At 38.0% G+C, this 15,475-nt stretch overlaps 1 protein-coding gene across 1 annotated transcript; it reads left to right on the top strand.

Moving 5' to 3' along the window:
- Positions 1 to 1,425: 1,425 nt before the first annotated feature.
- hsd11b2 (hydroxysteroid (11-beta) dehydrogenase 2) lies at positions 1,426 to 14,573 on the top strand. Its single transcript, XM_073836074.1, has 5 exons — positions 1,426 to 1,925; positions 7,292 to 7,504; positions 10,072 to 10,257; positions 11,403 to 11,540; positions 13,322 to 14,573. The coding sequence occupies exons 1-5, from the start codon at positions 1,652 to 1,654 to the stop codon at positions 13,759 to 13,761; spliced, it is 1,251 nt and encodes a 416-aa protein (XP_073692175.1). The 5' UTR covers positions 1,426 to 1,651; the 3' UTR covers positions 13,762 to 14,573.
- Positions 14,574 to 15,475: the final 902 nt, after the last annotated feature.

Genomic DNA, 15,475 nt, shown 5'->3' on the forward strand with positions numbered 1-15,475 from the left:
CAGAACATATGTAGTACAACCAGTCACATGCAACCGAGACCTGCAGTTCAAGTCAAGTCAGTTTTAATCAGAGGCGGACAGAGTACACGGCTTCATTACTTGAGTAAAAGTACAGATACCCCTTGCTAAATTTTACTTAAGTACAAGTAAAAGTACTACAGTCAGATGTCTACTTAAGTAAAAGTACTGAAGTACTTGTTTTTAAAAGTACTTGAGTATCAAGAGTACATTTTCTAAATATTGCATTACTACTGCCACAGTGCTTACATTTATGTACAGAAACGTCCTACATGGAGTTATGAAAAATGTTAATGTTAATACCTTAGTTTTAATGAATTTTTTGCACCCACATTTGAACCTGACTGTGTTAAACACACCGCATACTCAAGAAGATTAAAGCAAATTCTCAGCTTACATTAATATGTAATATCAGAAAAGAAAATTCAGCTCACAATTGTGTGTACATGTGAGTTTCTCTGTTTTTTCATCAATCAAATCAATAAACCTAAACCAGCAAAGAAGGCAATATAGCAATGTTCTGACACACCTCTGAACTGGGGCCACGGGTTGGCACATTCCCGGGATGGACCTGCTGCGTCTTCATCCATTGTTTGGTCCATGGTTTCGTCTCTTATCTAAATCATTATCTATACTATGGAGCTGATTTTGGTGGAAAGCTGAAGGTGATTGCTGATAGGCTGTCCCAATCAGTGGCGCCTGCACAATCCAATCGCGTTTGAGAGGGAAACAACAAATTGAGGGTTTCCGAGATTTTTCTTTTTTCCTTTTTTTTTCTGAAGAAGTAACGGGTACTCACGGTTATGGATAGAAATGTAGTGGAGTAAAGAGTACAATATTTGCCTCTCAAATGTACTTGAGTAAAGTCATGAGTACTCCCCAAAAATGATACTCGAGTAAAGTACAGATCACTCAAAATTGTACTTAAGTACTGTACTCAAGTAAATGTACTCCGTTACTGTCCGGCTCTGGTTTTAATTTATGCAGTGCACATTGTATAAAAGCAGCTTTACTGAAAATTATTGCTATTAAATTCTATTAGGTTAATAGTTTAAATTAGTTTTAAAATTAAAATAAAAAAAGATGGGTTTTTTTATATTTTTCATGTCAACTCACAATTCTGATTAGTCACAAAGAAAGTTTTTACAAGTGATTGCTGGAGCCCAACAAAAAGAGTCAAAGTGTGAAAAAAGACGTGAAGAGCTCATGCCTTGTTGGAAAGGAGACAAACGTATGTACCTTGGGGGGTGGGGGGGGCGAGGGTGGGGGGTACGAGAAGTGTTGCGAAGCTTTGGCCATTGGGCTTTGATTACATCTGCTTGAGCATAGTCCCTCCCCTCTCCTGCAGAGTACACTATATATACACACACGCAGTCAGACGGATCTGTTCACTAGCTCTTACTCTCCTACTCTGAGTTGGAACGAGTGAGCTGTGTGTGAGCTCAAGATCGTAGGGAACCGAGTAGGCACATGGTTGCTCATTTGTAAGTGTGATCCCACTTGAGAAAGAGACAGTGACAAACAGAGAGGGAGAGGAAAAAGAGGGAAAGGTGCCAGTGTCAGTATAAGACAGACAGAAAGCAAAAGAAAAAGAAGCAGGGAGAGAGTGCAAAGCATTTCCACCTCTAGTACAATGGAAGACTTTGCAGTGTCTTTCTGGATTTACATCGGCGTAATGTTTGTCTTTGTTGGTGGAGCGGTGAAGAAGTTTCTGGCATTCCATATCGGTGCCATGCCCTCAGTGGTGGCATGGCTGGGTGCCACTCTGCTGGTGGAGAGACTGTGTGCCCTGTGCATGCCCGCTGTGCTGGCAAGATTGGTCCTCTGTGTGTCCTGCTGGCTGTACTTTACGTGGGCCACCCCCAAACCCTTCCTGCCAGTTGAAGGCAAGGCAGTCTTCATCACAGGTAAGAACACCTGAACAAAATCAGCAAATCAGCAAAATTAGAGCGGAAAATGAATGGGCACGTGTGTCATAGTTGTATATATGTAGTGCTTGTCATTTTTCTTTTGTTTTGTTTTGTTCTGTTTTTTTTTTTCTTCTTTTCATTCACGGCTGACTCAGAGGATCATTATGTATTGACCTGAAACGCACGTGAAATGATAAGCAGAGATTGTACAAACAGATGGGAAATGTAGGTCATCCTGGGTGGATTCTGTTGTGAAAAATTGCCACAATTATATTATGATTGCCGTTGTTCTTGTGTCTGGTGACTCAGTAACTTTAAGACGTGTTCCGCCTGTATTGTGACTGAATGAGCAACAAATTTGTACTCTTCTTGTCGGCACATGTTTTTATATGGCTAGTCCCAATTAATTAGTTTCCTCATTAGAATCACTTGTCATGTTTGAGTACTTCAGTGCATCCTGCACTATGTTAAAACAACCTTCTCTATCTGTAGACTATTATAGTCCACTCAGTATCAGTATTGACCCATATTTTATGGCAATGACGTAAATGATATCAGTCATGTGTCTTTCTTTTCAAGTTAAGCCAAGTTTAAGTGGTATTTGTAAGATATGCTTTTTGATCGTCTTGCCCGTAATGTGTTGTGCGTTAACCTCTATTGTGTCCTGCCGCTGAACTAGAGAGTACTCTAAGATGATTTGGCTTTTTCTTAATTGGCTGAGCTAATCTGATTCTAAGTTAAATGATCTTATGCAACAAAAATGCAGCGTAAGCCATAAATCAAATCAAAGAGCTGCTGTGTTGTACCTGTTGGGGTACTTAAAACTCATTTACAAATAGAGCTCTCTACTTTCTCTACTTGCACCTTGTGAACTTTTTCAAATGCTCTTTTGGGACTTGCAGTAAGTGGATCTCTTTTCCACACTAAGTGCATTGCACATTTTATCTAATCACAAAGCTGTGGTTGAAAATGGTTTATTAAACTTACAAAATAATGTTCAATAGTCAATAAAAAGTTCTGATTATAAAAAAGCAGCTCTTAAAAAAAGAGTCTTACCAATACTGTGGAATTGCTAGTTCAGATCTTGTGGATCAAAGGCAATTATGTGTTGATTTATTTCACTGTTAAGCGTTTTTTGAATCCTGTTTAATCTGGATCATAAGCTCCTTCACTTGCCATCTACTTCATTTAAGCACATATCTTTCTGTGTAGTATGATTTCTTTATCCACTAAAGCCCAAAGCAGTTCTAAAAACCTATAAACATTTGCTTGATTGCTAATGATTCAGAATTTTCTTCAACTGTGAGGCAAACCCTTTTAAAAACTGTTAAAAACTGGGAGGTACAAGTGCAAGATGAACCCTGAGTAACTGATATGTACTATAAGTATGTATGTGTATAATAAATCACAATTATACGTCTACATACTGTATTATTATCCTGGGCTTTTAATGAAAATGTTATGTTGTATTATTCTTCAGACTGTTTAGGTTGGGTGTTGCTAAATTGGTAATTTTCGACCTTGTCAAGTTTTTTCCCTTAAGCTGTCATGAAAAACAGGCATATCCGTTTCTCTTCAGTTGGTTCACTTGGCAGGGCAAAGGGTTAAGTTCAGTCGGTTACTCCAAGGCAGCTTATGTCCATTTGATGGATGTGGGTTTCTCAGAAATAACTCATATGGGTTCCTTAAATCCCCCAAAGCTGTCTGCCGTCTACTGGCATGGTAACCATCAACCCAATCAACCCTTTTCATTGCTTGTTTTAATACACGTACACAGAACCAGCGTGAGCTTCTGAGGTTGGCACAGAGCACACTACTTGATTTTGTTTTCTTCATTTTCTTTCTTTTGTTACTTTAGTACTAGCTAGAATATAATGGTATCACACTTTAAAGTAATACTTCTGATAGCCGTCATATTTTCTTAAATTACCTTTCTTAAAGCTCTAAGTCACTCTTATGCCAAAAAGCAAAGTGGAAAACCTGTAAACCTCTTACAAAGCCAGCAGAAAGGCACAGTCAGGGCTTGAATTGCTGTGAGGCAGGGGGTTAAGGTTACAGAATTGGCTGACTACACAACTAAAGTCGTTAGTTTGGCTAGAGTCAAGCTGGAAAAACGCCTATAGACTGGAAGGCCAGTACACCTTGTACATGTTAATCACCAGCTTTGGGAATATAACGTTAAAGTGTAATGTTCACAATGCCAGAACTCCCAACATGTATACTTCTGTAATCCTGACTTCTAATTAATCAGAGGCGTCTGTTCCTCAAAGAACGTTTTCCTTCTACATAATGAAGCCGGCTTACTTTGATAAAAATGTGTTTATTGTTAGAGAGGATTTCCATAAAATTGCCCAATAAAAGAAACAGCGCTCTCATTTATGTTCTTTGTTAATAAGAAATTCCTCCTTTTATAATACTCTGTTAATACTGCGTAGCTTGCTGTCTTTCTCTCAAATTTACGCTGCCAGTAAACCATGATGACTGAACTAAGCTGTGATTAACACCAGGTTCTAGCATCATGAAGGTGTGAACTCCGAGTGTTAAATAAACACACGCTCTCATCTATTCATCTGTCCGCCCTAACGTTGGCTTTATTCGACTCTTCTCACTTGAGTTATGGAGATTCGTCAGGATCAATCAGTGTAGAAGTTGTTTAGAACCCCAACATTTCTTTGAAAAGTGTGACGTCAATCCGGATCTCGAAATGAGCTACTAAGTACCAAGTGGCATTAGTTTGTACGTGTGATGAAGGGCAGTGGGAAATCTGATCACTTAGCATGAGGCACACTTATTGTGTTTACATGCTGAGGACAGCAGGAGGAAGCACGATTAATCCCACATCATTCAGAGACTTGAATGCTAGACCTTCAGGTCTTGCATCAGAGTGTTGTATTTAAAAATGTAAAAAAAAAAATAATAATAATAAATTGGCTAGTTCAGACATTTTTTAAGTGTCCTACATGTTGTGTGTCTGCCTCATGTCTGCTTCATTGTCTTTCTGCCACTGTCATCGTTTCTTGTTTAGCTCTTTTTTTACTAAGGCCAGGGAAGTTCCACAAATTGCTTCACTGATCAGCACACACTGCCAGTACCGACTGTCCTCCAAGCCCTGTGGGCTTCACGGCGATCACATGTATGTGTGTGTGTGGGAATTCAGAAGTGGCTCATCAGGGCTCTGGCAGGCCTTCTCCTTACCCAATGTCCCTGGAGCAACTCCAGAATGCAGGCCAGTTGAGTGTGGGATGAGATATGCTAGACCCGAGATGTCTAATAATACCCATATCAATGTTACATAACAGCACATGGTAAATATTTGGAGGGAAAAGGTAGAGGAGGGGCACCTTTGGCATTCTCGCCATGCCTAGTTGGTCAAGTCGGGTGAGGAGGTTAAACAAATAAGAAAGGTTTAACTGTAGCATCAAGAGGCCAGAGTTCAGAGAGGATTCACTTGGCACAGTTGCAGAAATCAGATGTTAGCTGGACCTCAACTCCACCACCAATTACTTGCAAATTTATTGCTTAGATTTAATTGTGCGGATTATAATTGCAAAATTATATCAACAATTTCGATAGAATGCACATAGCACATAGGCTTTTAGCGAATAAGCGTATAAGGATTTTACAATACTTGTGTAACAGTCTAATGCTCCGTCAAAAGCACAGTACAGGCATTTTAGGGGCATGAATATTCACAGTATGGTGCCGTTTGTCTGAAATTTGGCACATTGGATCCGTCTTGGAAAAACATTAGATCTAATATGCAGATTTCCCTGTGTGATGATCATTTTGGCTTTCGCTCGTTTATTTTAAATGGAAAGAACTAATTTTTCCATGTAGTTCCTAGTATTACCAAAGAATTAGAATTACCAGAATTAGAATTACTTGGAAGCTTCTTAAGTACCTGCTGGGGAACATGCACCCCTGGCTGAGAAAAACAGTCTTGGTTAATATTAAAAAATAAATAAATCTGACAAGTGATGATAAAAAGTTAAATCGCAAGGTAGGTGCATTTATCTTAACTAAGACATTACTATGTTCTTAGCTCCCCCATCTCAGTGTGTTTATTGAAAAATACTTAGTGTATCTGTTATGGATAAGACACTGACAAAGAGATGGTCCAGCTAGCGTACTGACAGATATGTGCATGTCCTCAGAGGACCTTGAGATAACAGCTGATCTAAAATGCAGAGCTGTGAATTTGTTTGCTCTCCCTGTACACTGAGTAAATGCTGTTATCACAACTGGTGTATAATCGTTTGCCACACATTCACAAATTAGAGGTGAAAAGTGAGGCCACTGCCCTCTGGACAGTCTATAAAGAATTTTCATGCATCACTGTTTTATTATTATTATTTTTTAAGGTTTACAACTTTGACCTCCCTGCCAAACAAAAGAGACGTGGAATGGAATAAGTTTAGTTTGGATGGAAACAAAATTCCTAGCAGTAATTTTTAAAAGAACAAAGATTATAAAAACTGGCAATCCCAGAAAACATTCATTTCTAAAGCCCAGCGGTTCAATTATGTAGACCTCACATTGTGAGAAATATTCATGTCTGTGTATCTATTCATGTCACTTTTGTTTCCAGAGTCTGTTGTTCAATTCCAAGAACAACTTGCACATCAGGGGTAGGAAAAGAACAGAAAGTCGACTGTTATTCTCCTTTTTTATCTTTTTTAGCATTCTTCGCCTTGTTGGGGGTAAAGTTCCTTTGGGGTTATGCGTTATCTGTACTCATAAATGACCCTCATAAAGATTGGATGTTAGAATTAGATTTTATTAATGTGTCATTCCCTGCCACCACTTCTGTGTAAATGTGTGTACGTGTCAGATAGCAAAATCATTTGCAAGCATTTGTAACCATGGCTGCATTTGTTTTAAACACACTGAGTCCTGGTTTGCATTCTTAACATTTCAGTAATACAGTTCCCAAACCACAATGTCCTCTGGGACTGTAAGGACATTGTCCCTCAAATCGAAGGACACTAATGCCAATATCTCTCTCAGGTGTCTAATCTAGTGTGTAAAGAGATAAGCCAGTCGCGTTTCAAAGATTGATGCGTCATACCATCATGCAACTAGATGTGGGGTGAAGACTTTATATAATTGTACTTTTGTTTCTTGCTGGTCCGTTCTGGTTTGCTAAACTTTATAGGTGTTCAGAGGTCACAGCAGCGAGATTATAATTTGACAAGGCTTCCGCAAAGTTTTCAATCTTATTCCATAAAAGGAACTGGCTTAGGAGTTCAAAAATGAATCCAAAAAAGCTATTAGAGTGATGATAATATTGCTGTTGTGTTGCAAGTGTTTAAATTCGTAATACATTGGCATAACATTCTCTTGTTTTCCTCTGGTCTCTGTAGGTTGTGATTCAGGGTTCGGTAATGCTACAGCAAAGCGGTTAGACGCCATGGGGTTTGAAGTGTTCGCGACCGTGTTGAACCTGGACGGAGAGGGAGCCAAGCACTTGCGCAGAGTCTGTTCATCACGCCTTACCCTCCTGCAGGTAGACATCACCCAGCCTCAGCAGATACAGCAAGCCCTGCTCGACACCAAGGCCAAGCTTGGCATGAGAGGTGAGGATTTACTTTTGCACTATGCCAGAAAACACACACACAATCACTCTCCAACATGTTTGAACACAATGAACCTAAATAGCTCTGTATGAATGTTTGTATATTGTGAAAACTGCCAGCAACTCTTGGTTAACCTGAATAAACTTTAACCAGCTTGTGGTTTCCATTAACATTTCTGTTGAACCAAATCTTGGAACCGTGCTATCAACAATGCACCTCATTAAATTTGCTTTAAAGTAGGTCAGATAAATCAATTCATTTGTGCTCACATGGCAGTTTTTATTTTTAATTTTTTGTCAGTGTTGTTTATTTTATTAGAAATTCGGTGTGGTGGGGTATCTATGTGTTTATATCATTGTATCTATGTGAGCATTTTTTTTTTGTTGTTTGTTTGTGCGTGACCAATGTGAATGTTTAATCTCAGAGAAAGTGTTGGGAAGAGGAGGGGATAGGGTGGAAGGGTTGTGTATAACTTGGCAGTACATCAAGGGGCTGTTTTATTTTCAAACATACACACCACAGCGCCAGGTGGCTTATGGACCAATCAGAAAAAAAACCTCTGTAATTTTCCATGCTGCCTTTTTCAGAAAACAAAGTCATGAGTTCAGTATTTTATTCTTTACGAGACAAATGAGGACATATTTGAATGCTCACATCTTATATTTTGTAGTTTTTGTTTTATTTCCTATTCGCCTTTTTCTTCCCGTAAGAGTAGGTGCGGCCATTTGTAAATTTTATGGGTGTAGCTTCTGATTTCATCTGCGTCCAGCTTTTTTTAGCTGTACAAACAGCTTGTTTTGCTGCTTGATACTGCAAATTGGTGTGTTATTTTATTGTATTATCTTCATTATGAACACACTGGTTTGTAGTGCAAACAGTTTTACCATTCACTGTTGTTATTCGTCTCATTATTTCCCTATAGTGGATAATAAACTGGAAGTCTCACCAAAAGGCTTACTTCTGCATTAAAGAAAAAGGTGGATACACTTTTAAAAATACAGTTTCCAAAAAGAGCTTTTCTCAGTTAGGCCCCAAAGAACCTTCAGTGAACAGCCAGTAAACATTTTTTTTCTTGTGTGAAGAATATATTAATAATCTGAAGAACCCCTTTCCTCTACATCAATGGAAAGATCCCATGGATGTTGAAGGTTCTTCATGGAACCATGAATTCAAAAAAAGAACCTCTTTCTAACGTATTGTTACAAGGTTGTTCTCTCTTCTCCCTACTTCATTTCTTTCTTGGCTGAGTCTCTGGTTCCTTTATTCTGCTAAAAATTCAACCCAGCGAAAGCTGAGGGTAAGGGTGAGGATAATCATTATCTCAGTGTAAACAAACTGCCTTCTTATTTAACCAGGTATTAAATTCAGACAGAGTTCTAGCGTAACCAGGGAGATATAAATCACATGCTGTCTTCACAAACAATTCTGTGCAGTATCAGCAGATAAAACCCAGATCACTTGATCCCTAAGCCACTCTGTGTTTCTCCAAATGGTCTTGGCCAATACATTAGACAGGGTTGAAAATGTGCGACAAAGCCACATGTGCTGTATTCTGAACAATGTGTTCTGATGGTGCTGAAGAAAATAAACACAATTACACACTTAGGTGTCACAAGTTCTTGAACTCAAAGGTGACATATCATGAAAATCTAAGTGCTGTATTCGGGTCTCCGGTGCCTCTACAAACCCAGGAAACATGAAAAAAGTAACCCACAAACCAGTACATTTTTTAGGTAAGCCTTTCTCTGCAAGCTTGTGAAAAAACAAGCCGCTCAGATTTTGCTCCCCCGTGATGTAGAAAGGAGATCTTTTTATAATATTACCGCCCCCTAATCTTCAAGTTTCAGCCCACGGCGCGTCAATCTGTTTTTGTAAGTGGCAGCGGTGTACCAGTTCTAACATCATGGCGAAAGTTTGAGCAAAGCATGCTAACTGTTCAGTCTTTGGCTGCACAGATGAGTGCAGAACAGTATTTAGAGTCCCAGCCTCAGAATAGAGTAGATTTTTTTTTTTTTTTTTTACTGTATATTACACTGCTGCCACACAGATCTAATATAAACATGCAATGTCTTTCCCAGCTGTTCACCTTCACAAACATAAACAACTGTTTTTGTAACTCATTTGTGTTTCTAACATAAACTTGTGTGTATTTGACAGTTTAAGCGCAATAAGACATGAATGAGAAGCTAGTTTAGTACTCACATGATAATCAAAAACAGACGTTTTTTGCCAGAGTATCTGAGGTACTAGCTGTAAAGGCACATCTCTATTCTGGAAAAGGGGGTGGAGAGCAGCAGCTCATTTGCATTTAAAGAGACATGCCCGAAAACAGCATGTTTCTGCTTCAACTCAAAATAGACATTTTCAAAAATTATATAATAAATGATCTGTGGGCTATTTTGAACTGAAACTGCACAGACACATTCTGGGGACACCTGAGACTTATATTACATCTTCTAAAAAGGGGCATAATAGGTCTCTTTAAAAATGTGATGACCAACACAATAAATTACATTTTTAAGAGCAAAGGTAATCTATATTGTACTTGCATGTTTTCTGTCCTCTAGATTTGTGGGGGCTTGTTAATAACGCTGGATGGTGTGTGAATATTGGGGATGCTGAGCTCTCCCTGATGTCCAACTTCAGAGGATGCATGGAGGTCAACTTCTTCGGAACACTCACCGTCACCAGAACCTTTCTGCCACTTCTCAGACAGTCTAAAGGCCGGATTGTGACAATCTCCAGCCCTTCAGGTAGTGTACACATACACCTACACGTGAGTGCTAACCACTCAGATAGTGCACTTACACAGTAGTACACTAATAAAAGAGAAAGAAAAGAAAGAGTCAATTAAATTGTACGAACGATGACACTTTTATGAGTGTATTCAGGTTCTTGTTTCAGTGCTAAATCTAATTAGAAGTCACTTTCTCTCTCTCTCTCTCTCTGTCTCTCTCTCTCTGCCATCCACATAAAGCTGCCAGTGCTTATAAATGGACCTCTGTCCGTCAGATGTTTATTTTATGCCTTCCATCTGGCTCCATACCTAACCAAACACTAATCGGAGCCCGAACTGTAATCCACCTGTTTTCCTTTCTTCTCGAGTGTGCAACTGAGATCAGCTCTCTGCTCAGGCTCACACTGCATGGTATTTAGTCAGTATAGGGGAAATCGGTGTGCTTTTAGCTTTGCCTGGCTCCCCTGATTTTGTCTCCATTTGTTTACTGCCATTGTGCCAAAACAGTGTGATACTATGAGTAACAGCCTGGCGCAGGACGCCATTGAGTTCTCCGTAAACACTGGCGCACAGCCCTTTTAAATAAAGATGTCTCCATCAATGCAGTCTCACTGTAGAAGAAAACAAAATGTTTTAGCTGTCATGAGCAGCAGATGCTACTGTCACAATAGAGATGAACAGTCGTTCTCTCAGAGGGCTAACAGGAGGCTTGTTGTCTTAAAACATCCCGTACATCCTCCCAGTGATTTGAACACAAGCACTTTTATTCCGCAGAGTCTTGAGGCAAAACCACGCTTTTTATAAACAGTCACAATCTGCAATTAACCTCCACAGAGCTGCTTGTTTCCATTGTTAAACTGATGATTGCCTTGGCTACAATCCAGATAATTTTTTTTTTACGCCTTTATTACCCACACAATGAATGACACTCCTTCTGTCAAAAACAGCACAATTATACTTCTGGAATGTGTACGATAAAGGTCATCATTGTGTCTTTACCGGTTCTCTGGCAACGTGGCAGATTTAACAGTAATATGGTAGCTCTACTTACATTGGAGTTTTACTGTCTTTATCATATCAGTCAGCTCATTAAGATGTTCAAGGATGTGCAGTGCTGTAAAATGTGATTAAGATATCTTTATTTAACATTTATTTCTGCAGGTGAGCATCCTTTTCCTTGTTTGGCTTCATATGGGGCTTCGAAAGCAGCACTGAATCTTTTTATCAACACACTTCGTCATGAGTTGGAGCCATGGGGTGTCAAAGTCTCTACCATCTTACCTTCTGCCTTTAAGACAGGTGATTAACATTTTTACAATGTGAAAAATATTGTATACTTCCAGTTTGATGATTCACTTATCTGTATACTGCGGTTTCTCTGTAGTCTCATCAAAGAGGTTTACTGTAATTTGATGAATTTAGACTTTCCGTTATCATAAAACACACACTGTTGCTTAGGCAAACTACCTGATGAGATCTAAAGCCCCTTATATGGACAATTTGGTGTATAAACTGCAGATGACCTTTTTAACATCAAGTTCACTGAACTGGTTTGTAGACTTTGGTTTATAAAGTAATGCAAATTAAAGGACAGTCAAGAAGTGAACTGTTTAATTCTAAAAAATCAAATTAATTTATTTATTCTTCATATTTACAGTTGAGATCAAAGGTTTACATATACAATGCAGAATCTGCAAAATGTTAATTATTTGACTAAAATAGGAGGGATCATACAAAATGCATATTATTTTTTATTTAGTGCTGACTTGAATAATATATTTCAGATGAAACAGGTTCACATATAGTCCACAAGAGAAAATTATAGTTGAATTTATAAAAATTACCTCGTTTAAAAGTTTACATACACTTGATTAATACTGTGTTGTTACCTGAACGATCCACAGCTGTTTTCTTTTTGTTTTTGTTTTTTTGTTTTTTTAGTGATAGTTGTTCATGAGTCATTTGTTTGTCCTAAACAGTTAAACTGCCTGCTGAAATCCTTCAGGTCCCACAAATACTTTCAGAAGGTTCAAACGCTCACTGATGCGTCAGAAGGAAACACAATGCATTAAGAGCCGGGGGGTGAAAACTTTTTGAATTTGAAGATCAGGGTAAATTGAACTTATTTTGTCTTCTGGGAAACATGCAAGTATATTTTGTAGCTTCTGATGGGCAGTACTACATAAGAAAATATGATATTTAGGCAAAATAAGAAAAATGTACACATTTGTTCAAAAGTTTACACCCCTGGCTTTTAATGCATCGTTTTTTCTTTCTGGAGCATCAGTGAGTGTTTGAACCTTCTGTAATAGTTGCATATGAGTTGCTCAGTTGTCCTCAGTGTGAAAAGATGGATCTCAAACTTATACAGTCATTGTTGGAAAGGGTTCAAATACACAAAAATGTTGAAAAACCAAAGAATTTGTAGGACCTGAAGGATTTTTCTGAAGAACAGAGGACAGTTTAACTTTTCATAACAAACACAGTATTATGAATCAAGGGTATGTAAACCTTTGAATGGTGTATTTTTCAAATTCAATGTAAACATCTTTTATGTGAAATATCTTATTCAGATCAGAACTAAATAAAAAATAACATGCATTTTTTTATGATCCCTCTTATTTTGGTAAAATAATTAACATTTTGCAGACTCTGCGAGGTAAACCAAAGAAGAAGAAAAAAAGAGTACAAATATACTTAAAGTTTAAGACGCTTAACAAAATAAACAAGCTATACAAGCCAATTAAAAAAAGAGAGCACTGCTGCCCTAGTAAAAGGGCCCATCAGATATTCTTAGACAAAGGAGGATACATCTAGAGAGAAAACTGCCACGTCAGTTCTCATTTAAGCTGTTTATTTACATCTGAGCCTCAGGGATCCATGAGGTTTTGAGTTGACATTTGAGTCCTTTTTTACACACTAACTGAACAGATAGTCCAGCCAAATGCAGGTCTGGAATTACAGTATAAATAACTGAATAAAGTGTCCCAGACCTCTGTTTATGTCTTTAATCTGTCCATGTCCCCCACCTTCATCAGTTCACGTTGCATCATGCTTTCTGCCATTTCCTCACCTTGCAGGACAGAGCAGTAACACAGAGTACTGGGAAAAACAGTACATGAACCTGATCCAGAACCTCCCCCCAAGCCTTCTAGAAGAATATGGGGAAGAATACCTGCTGGAGTCCAAGGAGCTCTTCCAGAATCACGCAAAAACAGCCAATGAGGATCTGAGCCCTGTCATCAACACCATTGTGGACGCACTCCTCTCTTCTCAACCTAAGGTGCGATACTATGCCGGGCCAGGTTTAATGCTCATGTACTTCATCTGCAACTACTTACCTTTGAGCATCAGCGACAGGTTCCTCCAGAAACTCTTTGTACAGAAGAAAGTGATGCCTCGTGCCCTTATGAAACAACAAGGCCTGAGCCTCAATGACAATAACAACAGCATAAAGGAGAACATGAATAGCAGTAACAACAACAACAACAACAACAGCTTCACAAAGATTATTGATTAGTTTTGGTAAAGAGTGTAAAACATCCTTTAGCACCACTAATGTGATCTACTTATAGAGATTTGTTTCAACTGTGTATGCTTTACCTTGCTTTTCTCTCGTCTTCATTTTGTTGTATATATTGTGTAATATTTTGAGGGGATCACTGAATTGCACCAAATCGTCCATGGTAAACCCAGTGCTTATAAGGCAGTTGATACTCTTGAGTTTCATGAAGATAATAATAAAAAAAAAGAGGTCATGCCCACAGGCCATATTTATAATGAATACAAGTTCTCAGGTGAGGCAAAATCCAAACAGATGACAAACAAGTTTATGCATTTCGCAGAAGGCATACATTCTGGGCGTTCACCAATTGAGTTTGGTGTGACATTTCAATTTCACTAAAGCATGGATGATCATGAACAACTGAACATCTGAAGCTCTCTTTCCATACTGCACTGAGGAGCTGCAGATAATGTTACTATGATCAAACCAGGGTCAAATGTGGTCAGAGTGCAACATCAAGTAACTATTGTGGGTTGTGTTGTTGTTGTTGTTGTTGTTGTTTTTCTTTTAGATAAGCGACCAATGGGCTGAAATGGTTCCTAAAGTCAGAAGTCCTTTTTTAAATGAATTTTACTCCATAGGTTTGCATTTGTTATATTTGTTCATTTTTTTCCATGTCACATTTTTGGTGTATTTATGCCATTTTGTTCTTAAATCACTTAAACTGTGAATTTTTATACAAAAATCGACAAAAAGAAGCAAAAAATGTCAATTGTTCACTTGATCATTCTTAGAGTATATTAAAGTTGACTTTTTTAATAATCAAACTGTGTGTTTTTGCATTTCCTGTCAGAGAACATGAACAGTGGCTGGTCAAAAATCTTTGCGAATGCTAAATGACCCTCTCTAAATGCTGTACTGAAACCCAACCACCCACTACTGCTGTGTTAATTAGCAATTGGATGTAGCTATATGCTAATTGCAAATTTCAGTTGGTGTAATGAAGCCAGAGTCTTACAAGCCAGATTTGATGGAGCTAAAAAAAAATTGTTGATTTTTCAGTGCAATACAGTTTTTCTGTAGTAATTTTCAGAATGTCCAAAATATAATAACAAGATGGTAAAATACTTAATCAAATAACATAATTTAATGATTTTTCTTTTTAAAGTCATGAACTGAGGAACCCTTGATATTTTGACATATAAGAGGTCATTGTAGTTGTTCGAAACTCTCATTAGTCTAAAAAGTGCTCGTATTAAAGCCAATCTGACAAAATGACAGGTTCTTGAATGTGCTATGACTTCATCACTGCCTTTTTAGTTCCATCCACCGATTCACGCATGTAGTGTAAAAAGAGCAGCAAATGCAGGTCTACACTCTTAAAGGTGCTTTAAAAAGTTCTTCAGTGATGCCATAGTTAAATCATTTTTGGTTCTACTAAGAAATATTCAGTCAAAGGTTCTTCAACGAACCATCTAATTTTTGTTTTTATAATCTGAAGAACCTTCTTTTTTATGAAACAGAAAGGTTCTTCAAGTGTTAAAGGTTCTTCATGGAACTATTTAAACAAAAACGGCATTGTGAAGCACCTTTCATTTTTAAGAGTGTACACAGAAACCAAATGATAAAGATGGCTCCAAATACAAGACTTTGTATTGCTTTTTTGTGATAAAAACTTTCACAAAATTTCTATTTCTATTATTCTGAACTTTGTATTCAGCAAAGAATT

Source organism: Garra rufa, chromosome 3, assembly GCF_049309525.1.
Source record: "Garra rufa chromosome 3, GarRuf1.0, whole genome shotgun sequence".
Classification (NCBI taxonomy): domain Eukaryota; kingdom Metazoa; phylum Chordata; class Actinopteri; order Cypriniformes; family Cyprinidae; genus Garra; species Garra rufa.

Excerpts from the sequence above, each read along its gene's own strand:
- hsd11b2 (XM_073836074.1), top strand. The coding sequence starts at position 1,652 with ATGGAAGACTTTGCAGTGTCTTTCTGGATTTACATCGGCGTAATGTTT. Across the intron at positions 10,258-11,402 it reads GACAATCTCCAGCCCTTCAG|GTGAGCATCCTTTTCCTTGT; the intron begins GTAGTGTACACA and ends TTATTTCTGCAG. Across the intron at positions 11,541-13,321 it reads ACCTTCTGCCTTTAAGACAG|GACAGAGCAGTAACACAGAG; the intron begins GTGATTAACATT and ends CTCACCTTGCAG.